Here is a 23,256-nt window from a genome sequence, read left to right as displayed (position 1 = left end):
ACAAAGGCGATAGGCAACCCAAAATGTCGGACTTTTTTCAGTGTGTGCACGAGAAATTCCTTCTTTGGCCCCACCACACACTCACACACACACACTCCGAGTTTTTTTTTCAGGGGTGGGAGAAGTGTCGTCGACCGGGCCCAAACGCCGAAATCACAGACACACCACACTCTGCAGGCCACACAAAAAAGACTGGAAATTCTCTTCTGTTGAAATTGTCTGGCCGTTGAGGGCGCCACTGCTTCTTGGCCCTCTAGTGTTAGCTTTTTTCAATATGGCCGATCTGTGACGTCAACTTGGAAAGTCACCAATCAGAAATAAGCTAGACCTGGTCTATAGTTTCCCCTATTCCCTATGTTTCCTTTCCAACCGCATTTTCGAGCCAAAAGCGGACTGAATTTCATGCCCTCTCTGGCCCAAAAAATATATAGGATTTTTCTCATTTCTTGCTTGTGTTGACCGTGGTACATGGTCGTTTTACGCAAAAAAGAAAATCGGTCGTAACCATTTTCCCCAAACGCTCTGCTCTACATATTCATCAAATAGTTTGTTGCATTAGATTTCTCTCGATTTTTTTGTTTTACGAAATATGCAGTGTGCGAAGAGGCGTAAAAACAAGTAGAATGTGGTACTGGCTGACAGTAAGTTTCCTATTATATTTGCATATAGCTTGATTTTTTTGTCTCTTTCATTTTCTTAAATTTTTCGTCGTCATCAAATAGATTTATATCTGCAGTACACGGGTGAGATATGAAGAAGAAAGCAGTTGATCTTCTTCCCATTGACACAAAGTTTAGTGTCAAGAGCAGAAACAAGGAAGAAAGAGATTTAAAACAAACACGAAAAGCCCAAGAGGTCAGTGATACAAGAAAACATATGATTTAGCTTTCAACAGACGGGAGTAGCTAGACGTGTTTCTAACCTACAAGAAAAGCAAAACGAAAACAAAAACAGAAGAAACGTGACAAACGAGAAAAGTGCGAGTTATGGCCATCACATCAGCTGGCTGCCAAGGTACCGCGGTACGGAGACGTTAGTTCCAGCATCCGCAAGACGAGCAGACGAAATGGAGAAAACCACGACGAAAGATATTCCAAGGCACCAGGGCAAGGGGGGCATCTGCGGCTATTTTGACAGAAAAGCTGTGTAACAAATGATTTCAATTTACTTTTTTCTATAAAGTGATTTTTTTTTCTTGCTTCACTGGATTTCGAACGCGGATGACATTTCCTTTTTTTTTTTTTACATGATTTGGCAGCCAGTTTGCGAGCATGGGCGCTGGAGGAGACAAGTATAAGGGAAAGTTCAATCCAATTGTGTCAGTCAGACGTCACTGCAGGTCTAAATGTAGACCGCAAGAATCAAAGATTAGCAATTTTGCATGGCAAAAATGCCTTTCTCTTGGCTCCTCTGGTACACGCCTCTTTAACTCCCTGCGACTGACGGGGGAAAAAGATAAGAAAGACAGTACGTAAACAAAACAACTGAGTCTGGGTTAACTATTGTTAGTTCCGTTCGCAGTGGTTAGGTCGCTAGATGGATCTGCCATCATACTGTCGCGACTACTCTGATCAATCGGCTTCTCTTCTTGCTGTTCTTTAGGGCTATCTTTCGTCTCATCGATAGGTTCTCGGCTTTTTTTCAGCTTATCCAGATACTCTTGTTGGGATGCCGCTAACACCTGGGCCAGAAGTCCGGCATCCTCCCAATCCGCTAAACCTTTTGCCAAAATACACCACAATTATTTCGAAAACTTTTCGTGAAACCAACGTCTCTTACCAAACATATCGGGTGGCAACTGTCCGAGAAATGAAGCTGTTTCAGCTAATTCAAAACCTGGGCCAAGTCCCCAATCAGGTTTACTCGAGTTCACCGTGACAGAATTCGATGTACCCGCAGCAGGCGATGCGATAGGGCTGGCTGAAGAACCATCTCGGCTACTAGATGTCGTAACGCTGCGTGATGTTGAAGCTCGAGGCGATGCATTTGGCGACTTCCGTTGATGTTCAACAAAGGAAGGCTTTGGCGAATTGCGAGCAGAAGACGTCGCTGCTGAGGTTCTGGGTGAACGAAGCTCGCAAGCGTTTGAAGATGTGGTTGCCGAGTGACCAGAACGTTGCTGTTGTCTGTTTCGTCGTTCGTTTTCTCTTAGCCAGTCAAGGTAGCTCTCGCGCGCCACTTGTTCCTCAATAGCTTCGTTCGTAGCTTCCCAATCTGTGGCTTTGACTTTGTCTTCCAACATGGCTTGCTCAATCAGCGTCTCCTCACTTTGCCGCATAGCATCACCCATTAATTTCTTGTCCGCTTGACCAGGAACAAATCCGGGCAACCCCAGACCAACGCCGACAGTTGCTTTATAAGGATCAACCAAACTATTGTAATGAACCCCTCGGTGGTAGGATAATCGAATAGGTTCGTCATCAGTTTGATGTTTTCCATGAAAAATGTTAATGGGATCTACAAGAATTTTATATTGATATTAGGAATTACTGACGAAGAAATTGAGGAAGACGTACCAACACTGTAGCAGAAGACTTCAATGTGTCTGTTGTACATTTCGCTCATAGCCTGCATTTCGATATGGTTCCCGTGAACATTTTCCAAACGTTTTCTGCTCACGTACGCTGCGAAATCTTCAGTCATGTACTGCGAAAAGTAGTCTCCATTGGCATCCTATTAGAAACCCAGATGCACGAAAGAAGAAAAAAAAGGCATTGATCATCTCAATAACTTTGTCGGAGTACAACATAAAAGTAACTTACAATATAGTCCATACAATGCTTGCGAACCATTGAATGCATTTCTTGATCACCATAGATTTGATCAGACACTGCACGAAATAGACACGCACCGTCTTCACCCATACGTTTGATAATGAAACCTCGTTTCCGCATTTTTTTCTCAAACCATCTCTCTTTCTGATGCCAAAAATAAAAAATAAATAAACAAGAAAAAAACAACTAACAAGGCGATGCCAAGAATGTGTTACTACAAAATACCTGTTCCCATTCTTCTTCAGAAATGGCTACATTAGAAGAGGAAGATCTGGCAGGTCCATATTCATCTCCACTGTTGTATCCACTTCCTGATTCATCTTCACAGTGGTAAGACGAAGAAGGTTCTGGTACTACATGGCTAGGTGTGGGAGAACTCCCTGAGCTGGACGAAGAGGCAACATTGTGTATAGCTGAACTAGTACTGGGTATGGCAGAGGTGGATGAATTTCTATCTCTGTGCTTAGGACGAACAGCTCTGAATAACAGAAAAATGCTTTTAGATCTCAATTAAGTATGTTCTTTTTTAACCAAATTCATACCTGTGCGGGCTCACTCTCATCCTCCTCTTTGTTTGACTGGGACCACTCTCTAGGTCATAATCTTCATAGCGAGAGGATGACTGACTGCTATGGCCATGGCTGTGTGTATGGCTTGTTGATGTTCTACCAGAGAGCCGGGCCACATTCAGTGGTTCTGTAACCTATGAAGAAATTTGTAAACAACAGTAATATTGAATCACAAATAAAAGAGGTTTGTAAGCACTATATAACTCTGTACTGTTATATTATTTTGCCTATCAGTACTGACTATATGGCAAGTGTGTAATGAACAAAGCACCATTTGCTTTTTATGTATACATGGTAGTCCAGCTGGGACCAGCCATTTTGAGTGTCTCGAATGACAATTGTGGACAGGAATTTAGTTGGTAGCCAAATATTATTATAGAGAAATTGCTTTAAAAAGCTTTACTGGAATATGAATTCTAAGAAACACTATGTTACCTGAGGTACGGGTCCAATATGTGATAGATGATTATTGCTTCCAACTGAGAGATGTTGGAGAGGGGATCCATCAGTATTGCTCTCAGATTCCGACCGCGCTTGAGACGACTTCTTTTTGGGCAAAATTGTCATGGTGCTTACGCAAATATAACTTTCTTCCCACTTTATACGTCTTCAGAACGAACTCTTAAAAGTTTAAAGTAATAATCCCTTATCTTTACCCACGTCTTTTCGCGAAAGATGGCCGTGATATTATTCTAAATAAATTATTCGAATGTTGCCACGTCGATGGAAAGGGAAAAAAAATTCGATCTAGTCTTTTCTTTAAGGGTTGCTGATTTTCTAAACTGTTGCATGGCTTAAATTAAATTTATTGTCTTAACTAAAACCTAGTTAGTTGCTTTTTGTTTTAGTTGTGAATTTCTTTATTAAAGTAGGCAACCAGGGTTTGATAAAATGTTGACGGCATATTCTAGTCTGCTCAGCAAGTATAACATTGTGACATTGAGGATTTGAGACGGCTTTTTCTTGTCGCAGTAGAATTGGTTTCCTTAAGGACGGTCAGCGTCTTACCAAGAATACGTGACGCGAAAACCTTGAAGGTAGGAGAATTCATCACATTGTCATAGATAATTGTCGTAGCTATAGCAGGAAGTAAAACGAAAGCAAAAGAAAATCAAACATAACAAAAATACGAAAATATAAATCGGCCGACAGAGGGTGTTGACCGATCTCGGGTTAATTTTTCGCTCAAGGCACAAGAGAAGTGTTTTCAAGTGTCGTTGTCTCAAGTAGTCGAGTTTTTCCGATACAGAGTGAACGTTCACAGTCACTGGCATCTGGTCTGGTGAATGGGAAGAGTGATTTGTAACAAAGACGATTCGAAAGACAAAACATTCCATTAAAATCCCGTCCTAGCCGTTAAAGATGGATAGCCAAGTTTTGCTGGTGGTTACTGCGCTGATCGTTTATATTGTTATGACCATATGCGCCCTGATCCCTGTATGTATTGTTGCCAAAAAATCATCAAAGGATTGCAATTTTAGTCGTGGCACCGAACGGATAATGTCTTTCTGTAATTGTATGGCCGGGGGTGTTTTCATTGCAATGTGCTTTCTAGGCCTTCTTCCATATGCCCAGGACAAAACACGGAAAGTGCTTGAAGACCTTAATATTACAACTGACTTTCCTGCGGCAGAGTTTACATGTATACTAGGCTTCTTCCTTATCATGTCAGTTGAACAACTTATCCTGCAATGTCAGCAATCCAAGAACTTACAGAAGGGGACCTGGGAAATTTCCCAAAATCTCGATGAGACTGAAAGATCAACTAAATTGAATTACTACAAGACGGTTAGAGATGAAAGTGCTTCTGAACAACTACTGGGGAAAAAACCGTTGGAAGTAGTCTCACCAGAGAGTCCTTCTGTTCTGAAAGAAGTCAATCTCCCAAGAATCTACCAAAATGTCCCCATGGTCACTTTCAAAGAAGAAGATAGCGATGAATCACATAGTCCTAAAAAAATACCCCAAGCAGGACCAAACTGTAGCCATCATCAAGTTGAAATGATACTCAAGAACAAGTCCGGGGGAACCCTTCGTCTAGCCTTGCTTTATATGGCCATCAGCATTCACTCAATGTTTGAAGGCATGGCCCTTGGCTTGCAAACAGATCCAATGAAAATCTTCCACCTGTTTTTCGCGATCGTCTTTCATGAAGCTCTCATTGCCTTCTCAGTTGGCATTACCATGGCTCGCCAACATTTGACCCTTAAACAAGGTGTCAAATATATTCTCATTTTTTCCTTAGCCGTCCCGCTAGGCATTTTTCTTGGTCTGATTGTTCAACAAGCACCCGGTACCGGAGGATCCGTCGCCTCAGCCATTTTCCAATCGCTTGCTGCTGGTATATTTATTCACGTCACATTCCTCGAGCTAGTTCCGGCTGAACTGGCAAATTCCAAAGACAGGATGGCAAAAGTCGCCTTCCACTTTCTTGGATTTGTTGCTATGGCATTAGTAACAATCACAATGGGTTCCCACCATTAAGTCGCTGACTTCTTTCTTTCATACTGATCTACATTGTTTGTTGTCTGTTTTAAACCCCTCGTTGACTCTGGCATGATCGCTGATATTGTATCCCACGTGTTCTCCAATTCTGAATTTGATAATCGAAATTTTGTTCATTTTTTTTTTTGCCTTTTGTTTCGTAAAAGACTAGTCGCCTTGTGAAGATCTGAAGAAAGTGCAATCAAGATGCGTGTGGAAGGCGGAAATAAAAAGAAACGTAACCGAGATAATGATACAATTTAAATTGTACTCCATGCTATACAGAACTACAAGACATGAAAAGAAAATTTGATATGTTATCGTGATTACACTCCGATCATGTACTGATCACAGTTGCAGCCGGAAGAGATAGAGAAGCTCATCATCTGGAGCAATTTCGACTTCCTCCTGAGAATCAGTAGTGAGTTTTCCGCGTGGCGCTGCAAATCGTGTAATGCCTCGCAATAGATTACGGTTGACGACTGTTACTCTCCTAAATTGCGACGGAGCCGACATGGCGTTGGCCTGCGCTTTACGTTCACGCTCAGCCCGATGAGCTGCTTCCCGCTTTGCTTTCTCTTGTTCCATAGTTTTTTTCTTGTCAATTACTACTTTGGCAATGATTTTCTTGAGCATGGCAGGATCGCAAGCATCAACCATTTGCAATACGTAGTAAGCGTAACGTTCCAGAGCGGCCAAATTACCTAACGGATCACAACTGCTACTTTTGGGAGCGATGAATTGTTTGTACATGCTATAGGTAAAAAATTAACAGAATGCTGCTTCGTTATTTAAATCAAATGCTATTTTCTATTTCGTAGTTTTACCGATGAATCATGGCAAATATTTGGTCATTTAAACCAGATTGCAATCCCCCTCCTCTATTGAAATTCAATCGAGAAGAAGGCGTTATCATTTCCAAATTCTCCCTGCCAACATTGCTTTCATTCTTTTCGATTGCGGAGCCGCAACAGCGATCCATCAGTTGACACGCTTGGAAAACCATACGTGATTGGGCGATAACATTGCGTTCCTTGTGAGCCAAGCGGCAACGAATCAAAATAGGATTTTGCATCACTTCCACGATCTTGTCTTCCTCATCCCTTGACGTTGAGGTCGACCTGGACTGTCGTGCGCTTCTCGGAGTTCGTGGTGAAACTTTGTGTGATATAATTTCACTGAGAAAAGATCGATGCTCTTCAAGACCGTCAAGCCAATGTTTTAGTTTTGCCCGCTTGCGAATCAATTCCTGATAAAGCATTCGACTGGTTTGGAGTTCGGCTTCTAGTATTCGTCTACGTTCAGCCATGAGCCTACCCCTTTTTTGTAACTCGAGCGTTTCTTGGTCGTCTCGTAGTTGACGTTGATGACACGCGTGAGCTCGTGCAGCTACGTCGTCGGATTCCCGTCTGAGACGGTCTCTCATTTTTCTCCGTCTTTCCTCGACTTCTTGGCACGCCCGCCGTAATTGTTCAGCTGTATAATCCAATCTTACCATTTCGCGTTTGAAATCCACGAAATTTACTATATAGTCGGGCAAAAGAGGAAGTTTTATCTGTTCTCGCTTGCCGCTCACTTCCTCCGAAGCCATTTTTACTTGTTTCTATCGATTAAACACATTCCTTGCGCTGTTTAGTTATACCGTATCTAGGCAACATAGTCCGGATTTTGCTTGTTCTTCGTGATTGTTGTTCTCCGTTTAACAAATCTTGTCTGCATTGTTTCAGATCCCGTAAGGGCCAGTCGATGGCGAACAATGCTGTCCGCTTGCCATACATTGGACGCGTTATCTACTCATTCCACTCGCAGCTGGAAGGGGAGTTGGCACTGACAAACGACGATCTTGTTCTGGTAACAACAATTTTTTCTTTATTCAATCCGTTTTTTATACAATAAATAGCGACACTCAAAACATTGACGTAAATTACTGCGATGTTGCTTTATGTGGACTTTTTTTTTCTTTCCTTATCCAGATTACTCAGATAGTAGACCGCTACTGGTTTTATGGCCAATTAGGCAACGATAAGGGCCGATTTCCGCAGAAAAATGTGACTGCTGTCACACACTTGCCTCCAGCTTTGCCTGGCCAACCTTATTTTGCCGCATTGGGAGATTTTGATCAGCAACAGGTTGGCGATCTCTCTTTTAAAAGAGGTTGGTAATCTAAGCTATTCGCAGCGTTTCTGCACCATTTCCTGTAATTAGACCCACCAAAAAAAAATTGTAACCTGCATTCCGCCTAATGTCGCATTCGTGATCTAGGTGAAATTTTAGTCGGCCTTAATCGTGTCGACACAAACTGGTGGTACGGTCGAAGCGCGGACGGCCGAGAAGGTATTTTCCCCACTTCCTTAGCTTGGCAAGTAGATCTACGTCCTGTCCAGGTATTCGTTCGTTCTGAAGTTGTTTTAGCAAACCTCTCCAGCATCTTGTCAATGTTTTTCTTGTCTAATTTTTTCCCCCTTATTTCTTTCAGAGCGCATCAAATAATGGAACTTTGGGCAGAAGAAGAGCCGTTGTTCTGCAACATTTAGTTGCTCAATTACCCGATGAACTAGATCTGAGAAAGGGAGATGAAGTTATTGTTACCGGAACAGCCGACGATGGATGGCTTTGTGGAGAATCTCAAGGAAGAACTGGCATTTTTCCATCTGGCTTCGTTTCCTTCATAGCGGAAGACTCACCAAGAATCTCTCAAGAACTCATAGTTGCACCTACCATCTCAGAACCTGCAACCACATCCTACACAATTAAAGAAGTTGAAAACTACATAAACGGTAGACCTTACGGGATCGCCTGTTATGATTTCCATGGCCAGCAGGACGATGAACTCGATTTCTATACCGGTCAGACAGTTTATTTATTGAAGCACGTGAATGCGGAATGGATGGAAGGCGAAGTTAATGGTCGAAAAGGCATATTTCCCACCCTGTTTGTTCAGATTGTTGTTGACTGTGATGGCCCATCGACGAATAATCCATCGAAGTCGCATGACTTTCTATTAGATTCAGACAAATCAAATAACTTATTGCTGGATTTTGATCCCCTATTAACGAACGATATTCCTCCCAAGTCGAATCTCTCCTCCAATGAAATCAACAATCGAAGAAGTAGTGCCACCACCTGGGGGGCTTCTGCTGGCAGTGCACAAATGAGCTTGGACAGTTTCATCACTCGAAATTTGAACCTGTTGGAATCGACTTCATCTAGCCAGGCCTGTGAGAAACAAAGGCCGGCGTCATGGTCACAAACGCTTACAACCCTGCAAATTGAATACTCAAAACAACCCGAACGAAAATTGCCTCCTATTCCGCCTCGACGACAGGAAATTCAATCCTTCAACGAACAAACGACCCATCATCATGTTGTATCAGCACAACAATCTGTACAGCCAACCGTAGAAACATTAGATTCCGAACTTGTCGAGAATGAGACGATTATAAGCGTGGGTGGTAATACCAACGATGGAGCGTGTGGAAGCATCTCATTGGAAATGAACGAAAGTGGCGCCTCACGTATGAGCTACACGAGACCAGCCCCACCGCCGCCCACGGACTATCCTCATCCGAGATTCAGCCGTCAAGATTCGTCGGATTCCATAGGAAGTCACCTCCATTCAGCTACGCAACCACTCAGGCCCGCACCTCAAATTCCTACTGATAGTAAGTTTTAGTTATTTTTTCTTAGAATCATTATTTTCTTATATTTTGAATTGAAGAAGGGGAATTTTTAATGCGTTACGGTAGCTAGAGGCTTACAAAAATTGCGCCTTACTTTTCTGATAGACCACACTTCAAAATTGATACAGCTGGTAACAGAACTTTGTGGCAAGATGTGGAAATCGTGGAGAGCAAACCTGAAAATAAATGCCGAAACGGGGGTGATAAGAAGCGTGATAAAAAGCAAGGTAAAGCCAGACAACGTATCACTTGGCACACAACGTGAATACAAAGACAGTTGGCTAGTTGTGGACAATTGGGTGACGTCGCGCAATTTGGTGTTATTGACAAGAACGGAAAGGAAATATTTTTCTCATCGCCATGTCACTGGGTAGAAACAACATTGAAAATTCAAAAAATTTTACTGTGAATTTGGAAAAGAATGGCATTCACGTGAGAATCGTGGCAGTGATCTGACAGTATCACGGGTTAAAAAAAATAATAATAACCGATAACGAATTATTTGCAGGTGGCGAAGATCGCGTGGAAGGCCGCCGACAGAGAATCGAAAAAGAGAGACAGCGAAAAATGGAAGAGGAACAACTACGTGATTTGGAGATGAGGTAACCAAAAATATTAGAAAACCCTGACCCACCTTTTCCCACATTTTGTTTTCCAAATTTATCAGGAAAAAAGTCAAAGAGCAACGAGAGAAAGTTATAACGGAGCTCTTAGTAACGGAACGTGAATATTGCCGGGATTTGAGGTTGACTTGCCAAGTTTTTAAATTACATGATCTCCAGTATCTCGAAGATAAAGGCGTTGACGTTGCAACTATTTTTGGAAACATTTTAGAAGTAAACTTAATTTATTTTTTGTTTACGTTTTAAAAACTATAGTGTTTTTGTTTTTAAAGGTAATAACACTGTCCGAGCGGTTTATCGACCTGCTGAACAAATGCACAACAAATTGTGAAGAAGACCATCCAACGGATTATTCTATCGGCAAAAGTTTTATTCAAACAGAACCCGAATTTCGTCGAGTATATGGCAGTTACTGTATTAATCACGATAATGCACAGTTCCTGTTGGAAAAGGTAATTGATCTTGTTCTTTTGTTGCTATCGTTTATGGAACTTAAGTAACCGTGCCATTCTACTTCAAATTTTTCAGTATGAAAATGTTCCAAGCGTCAGCACAGTGTTGGAAGAAGGTGTCGCTACCCTTCGACAGCAGATAGTTTGTTTTAACATGGGCTCCATCATAATTAAGCCTGTTCAGCGTATTATGAAGTACTCACTTATACTTGGTGAATTGATAAAAGTAATTTAACCTACAGGATATCACCCTATACAAGCTTAAATTTGTTAGTATCTTATTTCTCGTTTGCATAGTACACCGAGAACGACCATCGGGATAAAAGCAATTTGGTTTTAGCCATGGGGCTTATGAGTGCCGTCGCTACGTTTATCAACGAGAGCAAGCGCAAGAAGGAAATTGTTTTGAAATATAGAGATTCTGGACATGAGGAGAAGCTTAGTACGAAAATCTCCCGTTTAAGCATGCATTCGGTGGCAAAAAAATCTTCCAGAATCGGAATGCTATTGAAAACATCACTTGGCATTGCGCCGACGGTTCGTTGAATCCTCTTTTGTGGCATATCGTATAGCCCCCACTTCATTCTTAAAAATTTCGCTTGTTAAATACGATTTATTCTTCCAGACAAAAGATACAGCTTTCGAGGAAGTGGAGGTTCGTTTTGGAGAACTGTTTCGTGTCGTCCAAACAGCTCTGCGAGATATTACGGCAGTGTGCGATCAGCTGAAGATCACATCAAAAACGCATTTCGAAATATCGGAAGCCTTTGCTCTTTTTTACGGCGAGGCAAATAGGGTTCCATTGATCGATAATTTTCGCACTGCCCAACGCATGATATACTCTCAACACTGGAACTCGTTTGTGAGTAAATGTGCTTTGGCTATTTTCCTGCCGTTTTTTTTAATGGCATCGTTCTCCTTGTCTAGGACGCCTATGTTATCCAACATGTGCGTAATCCTTTGACGGCTCTTTGTGATGCTTGTACAGGCCCCGAAAGGCTAATTGTGAAGAGACGAGACAAGTTGCTTGACTCGAATATCGCTAGTGAACGTTTAGCTAGAAACAGAGATCCAGCCATGAGACGTACTGTAAGTATTTAATTTCCATTTAAAAGGATGTAGACGTTTATATTATCTTGTTTTCATAGCTTGAAGAGGAAGAAAATCTAGCCCGGAATACCCATTTGGCTCTCAATAGCCAACTGATGGAAGAACTTCCAATCATCACAGAGCATGGTTACAACATATACAGGCGTTGCATTTCGTCCTTTTTGCATGCTAGAAAATTGTTGGTTGGCAGAATTACTAAATCTTTATTAGATTTAAATGAGGTATTATAGATCGGAACTCACGAATTAGCGTTCGTTCTAAAAATTTTTGATGGTATCTTCTTAGATTTCCGATATTGCTAATCTTCAAGGAGAAATAGATGAAGATTTTTACGTGGCTTACGGCAGAGCCATTGAACGCCTATCAAGGGTTACTTTTATCAACAAATCTTTTCGTCGTACATCGTCTGTCGTGTCTACGGATGGACCCGTTTCACCAAACGATACTACTCCAGCACGCAATAGGCTTTCGTCAGCTTTAGGCAATCATAGCCCTGGAGAAGGAATTGTAAGCATCTACCAATACCTTACTCTCGGTTGTTTGTATATCTATATTAGTTTCACGTGACTCAGGTTGTGCAAAGTCGAGAAACTGTCAATTTGCTTCGTTCAAAATATCAACCTGAGCAGCTGTATATGGTGACTGGTCGCTGTGATATTAAAGAATCTATGGATCTCTCTGCGAATTCCGGCCTGATTGTTGGTGTCATCAAACGCGAAGATCCTATGGGCAATACAGGGCGCTGGTTTGTTGATGCCGGAGGTAGATTTCTACCAATCCCTAAAAGAAAAAAAAATGGGTAATTAATTAATTGATTCTTTTTTATGCAACAGAAGTACGAGGTTTCTTACCAGCCAAACACTTGAGCCTGGTTTCGTCACCGACATCAGGGCAAGCATCACGACTGGCATCATCTCATTCAACTCAACTATTAAGACCCGAATCCTCTGCATCTTTGGGATCGAATGATGTTAGCGGTGCATCTTGTAATTCAACTTCTTTGGAATCATTAAAAGAAACGCTCGTTTTCGACGAGGATCCAACTTCAACAAACATGGAAAATATTTATGATTTACCGCCTTCCTACGAAGAAGCGTTGGGAGCGGAAGGAGCGCACTCTCCCCATCGTTATTGCGAGATAGACGATCTAACTGAAGAATGTGACGAGAAAGAAGAAGGTGCAACTTGCCATTCCTCTGAGAAGGCGGAGAGTCCAATTTACGCCGTCATAGAAGATATTATTCCATCAATGGAAAGCAAAGATTTGCCAACAACCGAGAACAACGTAATGATAATGGTTTTTGATTTCTAGTTGCACCAACCTAAAAATTTTCTTTTTAGGTGTACAAAGTGGAATATGAGTTCCGAAAACGAACGAATTTGGAGATTGATCTGCATGAAAATGAGCTTGTCACCGTATTATGTAAACACGACGAGGCCGGAAATTCGGAATGGTGGTTAGTAGAAAATGATGAAGGAATTCAAGGATATGCACCCGCCGCATATCTAACCCAGTTAGCAACAGATACTGCTAATCCAAAATTGTTTGGTTGAATTACGTTATGAATTAGAATATCAAAATAGCTTCTACCGTGTGCTTCTATAAAAATTAATTTTCTTATATTTGTAGTGTTATCTAAGTGAAACACATTTTTACATATTTTAGAAAGCTCTAACTGAGGTACTCCTTTTCTTCATCTTCCTTATATTCCATACAACGACAAAAAATTAAAAACTATTAAAACATGATGGTCCTTAGCTGTTTTATGAAACAGTATTTTTTAAAGTGAGAAATAGCTCCCGTGCGCTACTGCTTTATGTGATCGAGCGTTTCAACATCGTCATCGTCGTATCCCTATTTAGACATCCTGATTCGAAATTGTTGCGTCTTTTCACCGTGCCTTTGTAAAACTCAATAAATTATAATGGTTAAAAATTTGGATTAGGCTATTCATGTCTTGTACTTTCCTGCAGTAACAATAAAATGCAAAATCTTGCCGTAGCTACCCGAGCTAAGCATAGTTCAACAAAGAGAAGTGAGTGGTCTTCTCCACATCAATTTCCCACGAACTACAGCTATGCTTTTGCCGCAATAAAAGATCGCAAGTGCAATCAGAATGCAGACGAATTTTTTTCAATCGTCAGGTGAACCCAGCGTGTGTTGTGTGGGTCCACATAAGTCGGTAATAATTAATAGCCAGTTACATAAAAAATTCGGCACGCAGCTTCACATGGGCTGGGAATAACCATAAAAGTGGCTTTATTCAGGTATCAAGGAGAATAAAAGGTACCTTGAGTTGATTGATTTTGTAGAACTTTAAATTAGCCCTCAGGAGTTAAGATTTCAGTAATGGAATATGCATTTGGTGGCTTAGCTGCTTGTGGGGCATGCCTTTTTACAAATCCATTGGATGTCGTTAAAACCAGAATGCAGCTACAGGTTCTTAATTCCTTTGTTTTGAGCTTTTTACAATTCTCTGACATCTTTCTTATAGGGAGAACTTCTTTCCCGAGGAGCATATTCAGTTCTTTATAAAAATTCACTACATGCATTTTATGTTGTAGCAAAGGTAGTCATACATTAAAATTGTAAGCACAACATAGTGTGGTGTTTGCAAACCAGCTATTTTAATTATTTCTTTATATTAATTTTCTTTTAGAATGATGGAATCAAAGGTTTACAAAAAGGGTATTGAATTTAAATTATTATCGTATTGAAATTGAAATTATGGAATTCAAACTTTTAGGCTCGTACCAGCTCTCTGGTATCAGTGGACAATGAATGGTACTAGGCTTGGCTTGTATCACTTCTTTGAAAATCAGGGATGGACACATAGCCATGGATCTGTATCTCCTTTCTATAGTATTGCCGCCGGTGCTATTTCAGGAGCCTTCGGAGCATTTACAGCAAGCCCATTCTATCTTGTAAAAACTGGTTAATTTAACTTAAAGGTTGTCATTTACTAAAGTTTCTCTATATATGTGTGTTTTTTGTTTTCTTAAAGATAAAGACACAGCTGCAAAGTCAGTCCAGTGAAGTCATTGCAGTGGGTTGTCAGCATAATCATACCGGATTTTTATCTGCTTTGCACAAGTTATACCGTGGCAGTGGAGTTTCGGGACTTTGGCGAGGAGTTTCAGCATCAATGTTGCGAACAGGTTAAGATGATAATAGCATCTTTAGTTTTATTGCTAAAAATCATATTTAAATCAGGCGTTGGTTCCGCTGCCCAATTGTCCACGTTTACTAAAAGCAGAGAAACTATCAATAGTTTAACTGTAGGGTACTTTTGGTTGATAAATTTTCAATATGAATACTAATTGATCTTTTCTTTTCCAGAAACTGCCACCCAATTCCTGGAAATCAACTCTTGCAGCAGCAATGCTTTCGGGAGTTGCTGTCGCAGCTGCTATGACTCCTTTAGACGTTGTGTCTACTAGGCTATATAATCAGACGCTAGACGTGCACGGAAAAGGAATCTATTACTCGGGCCCTCTAGACTGTCTCATCAAAGTATTCAAGGCCGAGGGTGTTTTCGGCCTATACAAGGGGTGCCTTGCAAATTATTTACGCGTCGGTCCTCATTCGGTTTTAACGTTGACGATTTGGACGTATCTTCGTGAGTCAAAGATTGAGGATAGGAAATGACGGGAATTCTAAAGGGAGTTATTAGTGTTCAATTATGGAAACCATCGATGAAGTTTTTTTTTTTTTGTATGCTTTATAAAAACGTTACAAATCTTTCAATAGGGTCAAACTCTAAATATAGAATAACGGTAGTAATTTACGAAACGGAATAGACGTGACTTGATTTCCATACGTATGTATTCAGATTTTCCAAGTTGGCGAACTGCAGAAAGTTAAACAAAAGTAAAGGGACAGGGAAGAAAGCACGTAACCGAGTCAACTATCACTAAAACAAACGTTTTCTTCAAATGAGATTGCTGATGACTTCACCAGCGGACACCAATCATCCGACTAAAGCAGATACAGTATCTTTTCTGAGTTGTATAATATATTTACATTTTTAAACTTTTTTTTATTTTAATTTAAAATTTTTTTTTCTAGTATGATGTGTAGGGGAGAAGTTGTAGAGCTTCAAGCATTGATGTTACAGATGTGTGATGTGAAGCAGCTAAAAGCATCGTGCAACAAATGAAAGGAGGATAATGTAGCACAATCTTCGAAGATTTAACACTGTACATGTTCGCGTCTGGTAAGGAGGTAACTTACTCGTTATACGAATCAATTTGTTTGTTTTTTAGACTCGGAGAAATACACAGCGTACAGCTGCGAGGTGTACCGAGTGTATCTTCGTAAATTACATACCTGTTCTTGCTTACTAAATGGTATTAGGTTGTCGAACTCACTCCTTTCCGTTTGGGTGGGCGGCCTCTCATTCGCCCACGTCCGCGGTGCAACAAGTGAGTGGCGTCTTCAGCAAGACTTCCTTCAGGTGCTTTTTTAATCAAAAGGTGGCGGAGAAGCTTATCAAGCCGCGATTTTTGCTCATCTATCTGTAAAGGTAAACCATATTGTATTTTTAATTTGTACTAGCATTAAGAAACAACAACTGAGATTTACCTTCAGCTGGGCTTCAGCGACCGAAGATGTGGACTGGGGCAAGCTAGAATTCTCTTGTTTCCGCTTCTTTAGTTTCTCTTTCCCATGTTTTTCATTTTTGGGTGTTGATTTAGCGGTAACGGATTCCGTTGCTTTGCGACTCGAGCTCGGAGGAGCTCCATGGGGTTGGTACGTTCGCTGGGGTTTCAGTCTTGTAACAAAGCGCTTAAAGGCAAAGCGACGTGTGCAAACAGAAAATTTCGCCCGGTTCTTTGTGAAAAGGCTAGCTGTTCGATCAACGCGGTATTCGCATATGTAAACATGCTCCTCAACAGCGTCTACCGGTCTCCCTTTACAAAACGTAGTAAGATCAAGGACCCAGCAACGACCAACAACCGCCCAAATAGGAATAGCTTCTTCCAACGGAGAGTGACATAGCTCATTGACAAAAAATTTCCGCGAAGGCTCGTGGTACGTATCTTGTGGCCTATAGAAATGGTGTCCCCAAACGAACTGTTTTCCATTTTCATCCGCCCACATTCTTTCAATCTGAAAAATGTCCAGGTTTGCAAGTTTGATGTGGGGTGGTAAACGTTGAGGTGGCCGGGGTTGTGGGAATTCTTCGCCCACGCCATTCCAAAGGGCGCGTTCGGAGTCGGGGGTATCGTGATCACGTAATACGTATACGCAGTCACCTTGTCGTAAATGTAGATCTTTGTAATATAACGAGAGATAGTAAATTTGTCCTTCGGGTGGGTTTTCAGGTTGCGGCACTAAAACTATTTTCAGGTCGTCAGGGCAGAGCGATAGTCCAGCACAGGCGTGGCAGACATAGTGTTCGGCATTCACGGCAGACTCTTTTCCAGATCCGAGGCAATCACTATGTTGCCACGTTTCACATTTCTCACACTGGACCATTAAACCTTCGTCGTCAAAGAGCCTACAACGGCAGTGAACGACTTCCTCCACGTTGGAGTGATTTTCTTCCATCTTTAGCATTTGCAGATCAGGCGTGGGCTCTGGGGGTTTTTCTGTATCTACTGTGATGTTCTCGTGTGGCAATGGGTCTTTCTCTGTAGCGCTGAGAGCAAATTCTTTTTCTTGATCAACGTTTGGTCTCGAAATGAAGCGGCGCGAGCGACCCACGATCTGGTTTTGCTGTTTCGCCTGCTTTATTCTATCTTTCTGGCGATCCCTCCAATCTCGCACTTTATCCAAGTTTCGTAGTAAGAAACAGCGGTGCTGCAGAACAAAGACTCGTTGTTGTGCCGACAGCGGACGCAAGTTTATCGATGATGAACAAATTGTCAGATGCGTTTTTCCTTGAACTTGTGTCTTACGTTTCCGCTTTTGCAAGCTCAGTTTCTGCGGTAGCTTTGATCCAGTAACGTCTTGCACCTATGTAAATGAAAGCGTTAGCTATTCCCATACGCAAAAGTGAAGAAATAGACTATCGGTAGTACCGTATTAACTCTTTGCGATTTGCCCCCAATAACACCTCTGCATTGAGGGCTACCGCATTTACATGGCTGACCTTCAGCGGGATTGAACAGCGAAAAGTTATAGTCGTAACTTAACTCCTCTAGCGGAGAGATATCTCTGAGGGCAAATAAGGCCATACGAGGCAAACCATTGACACTCCATTTTTGCATTTCACAATTTGGAGCGCATGAGTGATTGACAAAACGCCCTAATTTGGGAAAAAAAGTTCAGAATTATTTTGCGTTACATTAGAAAATTTTACGTAGTTACCATCGCCGCCCATTCGATGTCCGTCTATGACTAGCCCACCGTCGAGATGAAGGCAGTAGTGATGCGTGTCGTGAACGTAAACGGTGTGCATCCGCTCTTTAAATTCCTTATCTGAGACTACTTCACCAACATATTCAAGAATGAATACGCCGGATTTCAATTCATTGCGACATCGTACACCCCAGCCTTTCTCTTTCGTCATGAAACGTTCTAAACCTTGTGCCCAGCGATGACGCTGGATTCGCTGGTTCATGCATTTGTCCCCAACCGGGCACATCTGACTGTTGCATTCTGTGTATACCATTCGATTAAGACAGTCATCACCACAGCACTGGGCTTCAGCGTCTACAAAGAAACGAGTTCAAATTAATCGTTTGAAATTTTTACCAATTTTACAGTAGATTTTTATTACCTTCCGCATCAGGTTGTGGTAGGGTACAATTGCATGCTTCAGCGTCATTGGTAAAGGGAGGTTTGACGTCGTAGTAGACATTGCTCCGGATCTTTCTATAGTTCCAAGATGGAACCAAATTATCACGATCAGGCAACTTACCCTGTTGGTGAAGCCACCACACGTCGAAAGGTAGCTGGAAATCACGTTTGGTTCTCCGCAGGATGCGTTCGCAGTAGAAGGGTGGAGGCAAAAGGCCATGCTCATGTTCTTCCGGCTCATATGTCAGGAATTTAGTTCGATCAGTAGATACAGCAATAGTCCCGCTATTGTTTTCAGGGTCTTCTTTAAAGTAATTGGACAACAGGCCAGCTGGCAAGTAACGTTTTCTCACATTAGACATCCTACGCTTCTTAGGAAGGGAACCCTTGATTGAAAGCAGAGGCAACATTGGGTTTGATTCATCGCCCGAAGGCGCCTCGCTACTTGTCGGTTCTGGAAGGAGTCCATCATCATCTTCCTCTTTGCTGGGCATGAGTTTTGCTCTTTTCGCCTGACGGGAGGACGGGTTGCATAAGGCAGATTGCTCAATTTCATCTTTACTAGATGAAGGTTGAGGAACAGCAAGTGAAGGAACGGGACTTGGTAGTTTCTTGCGCTTCTTTTTCACCGTGGGGAATCCCGTTCGATTGAACGTTTTGCGGCGACGATGTCTTTTTTTAGCCATTTTATCTAATTGTGACTCCTCTTCTCCTTGTACAGGAGGCGTAGGAGTGGCAGATAAATTTAATTGGGTTTCTGTTTGTACGTGATTTACTGGCATTTCGGGTGCTGCTGTAATAGAAATAATTGCTTCTTCGGTTATTTCTAATTTTGCTTTTTTGGAACCCCGTCCCTTTCTAGGTTTCGGGTTTGACGCAATTTGAGGTTTACATTCATCTTGGTCGTCACCCATAGATTCGTTTGTTTCTATTGTTGTTGATTCGCCGAGGGCCACCCGTTTTCTGCTGCTTACCTGTTGTTGCTGAATTAATTTGGAGAGAACTTGGTCGTGACTAGGTTTTTCGATGGCGGATTCGCAATCATGCACATTGATGGAAGCGGATTTTGCAACTGGTGTCTCTGTAGAAGTCGCCAGGTGGTGATGGCGTTTTTTCAAAGGAAGCAGTAATTCCACTGCTGAAAGAGCCGAAGACGCAGCCGCCGAAGCAATACAGGGTTCCTCTTCTCTAGTCGCTTCAACATTGCAACTAGCCAGGACTGGGACTGATTGTAATGCCGTCCTTTTAGGCTTACCTTTCCGTTTTCCTACGGAATTTTTAACATTCGAATGGTTCACTGTATCTTCTACTGGTTTTTTCCGTTTCGTTCTGCTGTTGCCACTGGTGCAGTTACCAGTTGTGAAGGTATATTTCCGGCATTGGAAAATCCATGGCCGTTTTTCATTATTTACAGGGCCGTTATCAGCGACCGATTTCGATATGGTGCAAGAATCGAGCCTTCTACACAGCTGGTCTAGAGTACTTTGTAAACTGGGATCCACCGGGACGGTAAGTACTTTATCGTGGCCGCTGTTCTTGTGTTTCTTCCGCTTCTTTTTCCGCCTCTTGTTATGCAATTGTGGCGAGGGAGAGCGGGTGATTGTAGCTTTTAATTCATTTGTCAATTTTGGTTGATGTAACATCATGACTGGGCTTGTTTCACTGTCACCACTGTCTCTTGTAACCAGCGAACTAACTTGGGTTGTTATTTCGTTACAGAATGTCGATGAATCCTGTATAGGCACCTTGAGGGAGCATTTTACTTGACTGTGATCATTCTTAAGATGCTTTTTCTTGGATTTCTTCGTTCTTGAACCTTTGGATTTGGCCAAAGTAGTTTGGACGTATGTGACAGCAGCTCCATTAGGGGAATTTGTTACTTCGCCTGCTGTGTTCTTATTTTTCAGCCTAAGAGCAGCGTTCATTCCACGCTGAATCGCCTGTGCTATACTACTGTCTTTACCTAATCCGGAAGACAACGCGCTGGCAGTATCACGGCACGAACGAGGACGTCTACTTCTACTTTCGCTCTGCCGGTCAGAACTTCTCACATTTGTCATTTGAAGGGGGACATCTTGGTATTTGGTAGTTGAATTCTTTTGATTACTGCTAGATTTTCTGTTTGTTGGTTTTTGATGAAGTGGTGGGCTTGGTGAAGTGATCGGAGGGCATGGCGAAACGACAAGACTCTGCAGCTGGCCGCCAGTTTGGTTATTATTCCCTATTCCTGAAGGATGAACTGGTGAACTATGAACGCTGAAAGGTGAGCCAGAAACAGATTGGATGCCTGAATCAGGTGAAACGTGTGACTGGTGGCAATCCAGCCCTCGCATGGGTACCATCACGTCAAGGTCTTGATCCATGTGGCTGACGGTTACCGGAGCTAAAAGCGTAGCGTTATGGATAGCACTGAAGCTAGACGGTTTTGAAACTTCAATCGTACGCTTAATACTCTTGGAATCCGCTGTAGTCATGAAACTAGAAGGCAGAGGTTCATCATTTGGAGGAAAACACTTGCGAGCTCCTTTTGTCGGTAGCATAAGAGTGGGAGGAGGTGGCGGGGGTTCTCCGGATTGCGATTTCGCAACGAATTGCTGTAACAGGCTAGAACAATATCCAACAGACGGCCAGGCACTAACACTGGAAGCCGAGGAGGTATTGCTAGGTAACGGAGGATGACTTGAAATCCGTAATGCACTATTAGACAGTCCTGTCGCAATGTTATTGGCAGGTGATCCTTGACTGTCAAGGTCGAGCATACGAATGGCCTCACTAACGGCAGGCAAATACAATTCGTCACTGTCCGAGTCCAAATCGCTCATGGACGGGCCTATGTTAACGAAACCAGCAACCGGGTGAGATGATGGAGGGATGACTGTTGATCGGGTTAAAGACGTATTTGCATGGGTATTGTCCTTTTTCGTGATAACTGTACTGTACACGTCCATCACCGATGGTAAACAATCGCCTTTCTTAAAAACTGGGGTCTCAATAGCTTTCTTTCTTGCTTTATCCAGCGTTTTTGTCACAGTTACAGAAGGAAGTGACTTGGGTAAGCTACCTCGGCCAGGTTTTGATGAATCCATGTTTAACGGCTCCGACCTGGATTTCGCTCTTAACTGCCTAGTGCGCTTGACAGGCGTTGTAGCTTTCTACAAAAGAAAATAATGCGGAAATATGAAAAAGAAGTATTAAGTGGTAAATTTAAATATTACTTGATTATTGACGCCTTTGAGTTTATCAGTTTTGTTTGAAGTACCAACACTTTGATTATTTGCATTCATGCATACATTGTCTGTATCACATGCCTCAAAACTGGATGCAGTCATTGTTCTTGCATTCTCAAGCTTAGGTATCTTAGTTGTTTTTCCAACAGGCATATTGGTGATTTCTTTTTTTCTTCCTAATTGCAATGTTGATAGTCTCAAAGTAACTCGACCTTTGTCATAGTTAGCTTCTCGCACTGAAAAGCTTGTTTTATCTCTGCGTACAGTAGATTGTTGAACCTTGCTTTTGTTACTGGCACTAGAAGCACTACTTTGAGAGTCACTGTCACTGTCACTACTACTGGATGAAGATCCAGCTGAATCTGATGTTGCATCTGAGAGCTCAGATTCTGAACTCTCTGTTCCTGAATCAGGGACACTGCTACTACTGCTGCAGCTAGTGCGATGTGAGTTCCTTTCCTGGATCTTACCAGATGTGCTACCATGGCTCTGATCTTCTTCATCACTCTCTTCATCATCTTCACTGCAGCTTTCATCATTCAAAATGAGATTCCTTGAAGATGGTTCAACAGAGTCCCAATTTTCTGCTATGGTTGTCAGTGGAGGCAGTGAAATACGTGGGTGCACTGGCCCCGAATCCTGAATTGCTTGTATATCCACTGTTGATAAATCCGGAAGCGCATTCAAGTTGGCCATGGTAAAGCCAATGCTGGCAGATGAAGAACTTCGAGAAAGAAAACAAACACAGGATTGTTTGGCATTAGCGACGGTTACGATCGTATACAAATACGACACAAAATAGTAACTTTCTAAACCATTTTTTAAAACTCACTGCCTAATATTTTGAATTTAGGATCACATAATTAGCTTTAATTAACGAACAGCTACGATTTTAATTTTTCACAAACTATACAGAAAACATGAAGCGCTTTTTTTGTTTAGAAGAAAAGTTTTTTCAACATGGCGGATTCGATTCGGCGGGAGGACTCGGATTTTCAGGGGTTTCGAGATCGCAAATAGGCATAAATTTCTTATGCAAAATTCTTTTATTCTTTATATTTATTTGAATGCTGTAAATATAATTTTCGTAAAACCTATGTCACATATTTATAACACAATAACCAAAACATTTAAAATCTTTTTTTATGGTTCGGCCCCGATTGGCAGCGATCGAGTGGTCCGCCCCGCCACAAAAATGGTTGGGGCATTACTTTTTTGAACGGGCCGGGCGGGTCTCACTTCCAAGTTGCCCCGGAAGCCCTGAGCACCCTTCATTTTAAAAACAGGGCCTTGCTGGCCTCTGTACACGTCAAAACCTGATTGTCTGCCACAAGATCGATTATGGCCAAATAATCGATTGCTTATAATCGGGGTGCTGCACCCCGATTGAAACCTAGCTGTGCGGGGACTATTGGTTGCCCAGCTGCCCGAGCTCGAAAACCAAGAAGACCCGATTGGTGCAGGGTCGGGCCCCATTAGTATAATGCCGTACGTTACCGTTCGACTACTTAAGAAATATTACTTTTCAGAAAAAAAGGTTACATGTTCTCTAAAAATAAGCAAATTTTTTTAAGCGTCGCAGATTTTAA

The 23,256-nt window shown here is 42.0% G+C and overlaps 6 protein-coding genes across 10 annotated transcripts; 3 read left to right on the top strand and 3 right to left on the bottom strand.

The window, feature by feature from the left end:
• Positions 1–1,077: 1,077 nt before the first annotated feature.
• On the bottom strand, positions 1,078–4,042 carry LOC130704228 (OTU domain-containing protein 5-B-like). Of its 3 annotated transcripts, none has more exons than XM_059496133.1 (8): positions 3,779–4,042; positions 3,317–3,477; positions 3,000–3,252; positions 2,763–2,918; positions 2,517–2,673; positions 1,780–2,457; positions 1,501–1,719; positions 1,078–1,439 (listed from the first exon to the last, which is right to left on the bottom strand). In XM_059496133.1, the coding sequence occupies exons 1-8, from the start codon at positions 3,908–3,910 to the stop codon at positions 1,426–1,428; spliced, it is 1,770 nt and encodes a 589-aa protein (XP_059352116.1). In that variant the 5' UTR covers positions 3,911–4,042; the 3' UTR covers positions 1,078–1,425. The 3 variants fall into 3 exon arrangements, with proteins under 3 accessions (XP_059352116.1, XP_059352117.1, XP_057381683.1); XM_059496134.1 differs by having other exon boundaries at positions 1,501–1,713; XM_057525700.1 differs by having other exon boundaries at positions 1,078–1,719.
• A 190-nt stretch (positions 4,043–4,232) lies between these two features.
• Positions 4,233–13,694, top strand: LOC130704182 (dynamin-binding protein-like). Its single transcript, XM_057525658.2, has 17 exons — positions 4,233–4,380; positions 7,555–7,678; positions 7,801–7,981; positions 8,090–8,211; positions 8,304–9,489; positions 10,016–10,109; positions 10,175–10,343; positions 10,403–10,582; positions 10,659–10,808; positions 10,880–11,119; positions 11,208–11,444; positions 11,510–11,671; positions 11,731–11,913; positions 11,978–12,199; positions 12,265–12,454; positions 12,526–12,977; positions 13,034–13,694. The coding sequence occupies exons 2-17, from the start codon at positions 7,574–7,576 to the stop codon at positions 13,244–13,246; spliced, it is 4,086 nt and encodes a 1,361-aa protein (XP_057381641.1). The 5' UTR covers positions 4,233–4,380; positions 7,555–7,573; the 3' UTR covers positions 13,247–13,694.
• On the top strand, positions 4,486–6,078 carry LOC130704276 (zinc transporter ZIP3-like). Its single transcript, XM_057525763.2, has one exon. The coding sequence runs from the start codon at positions 4,706–4,708 to the stop codon at positions 5,825–5,827; it is 1,122 nt and encodes a 373-aa protein (XP_057381746.1). The 5' UTR covers positions 4,486–4,705; the 3' UTR covers positions 5,828–6,078.
• On the bottom strand, positions 6,176–7,418 carry LOC132088135 (uncharacterized). The gene is made up of 2 exons (XM_059496136.1): positions 6,655–7,418; positions 6,176–6,581 (listed from the first exon to the last, which is right to left on the bottom strand). Exons 1-2 carry the CDS (start codon positions 7,416–7,418, stop codon positions 6,176–6,178), a joined length of 1,170 nt encoding a protein of 389 aa, XP_059352119.1.
• Positions 13,695–13,842: 148 nt separating the features above from the next.
• Positions 13,843–15,991, top strand: LOC130704286 (solute carrier family 25 member 35-like). 3 transcript variants are annotated; one of them, XM_059496138.1, is made up of 8 exons: positions 13,843–13,979; positions 14,068–14,132; positions 14,188–14,262; positions 14,353–14,381; positions 14,440–14,617; positions 14,698–14,851; positions 14,907–14,971; positions 15,033–15,991. In XM_059496138.1, exons 2-8 carry the CDS (start codon positions 14,121–14,123, stop codon positions 15,339–15,341), a joined length of 822 nt encoding a protein of 273 aa, XP_059352121.1. In that variant the 5' UTR covers positions 13,843–13,979; positions 14,068–14,120; the 3' UTR covers positions 15,342–15,991. The 3 variants fall into 3 exon arrangements, 2 of the variants coding, with proteins under 2 accessions (XP_059352121.1, XP_059352120.1); XM_059496137.1 differs by having other exon boundaries at positions 13,858–13,960; positions 14,026–14,132; XR_009421389.1 differs by lacking the exon at positions 13,843–13,979 and having other exon boundaries at positions 14,034–14,132; positions 15,033–15,685; positions 15,762–15,991.
• Positions 15,501–22,637, bottom strand: LOC130704172 (histone-lysine N-methyltransferase ash1-like). The gene is made up of 6 exons (XM_057525643.2): positions 21,656–22,637; positions 18,421–21,592; positions 18,009–18,353; positions 17,720–17,946; positions 16,278–17,654; positions 15,501–16,210 (listed from the first exon to the last, which is right to left on the bottom strand). The coding sequence occupies exons 1-6, from the start codon at positions 22,361–22,363 to the stop codon at positions 16,046–16,048; spliced, it is 5,994 nt and encodes a 1,997-aa protein (XP_057381626.1). The 5' UTR covers positions 22,364–22,637; the 3' UTR covers positions 15,501–16,045.
• Between the last annotated feature and the right edge of the window lie 619 nt (positions 22,638–23,256).

The sequence above is a fragment of the Daphnia carinata genome, chromosome 7 (genome assembly GCF_022539665.2).
Source record: "Daphnia carinata strain CSIRO-1 chromosome 7, CSIRO_AGI_Dcar_HiC_V3, whole genome shotgun sequence".
Classification (NCBI taxonomy): domain Eukaryota; kingdom Metazoa; phylum Arthropoda; class Branchiopoda; order Diplostraca; family Daphniidae; genus Daphnia; species Daphnia carinata.
Note: the sequence above shows the minus strand (reverse complement) of the source record. Positions and strands in the feature narration are given on the sequence as shown.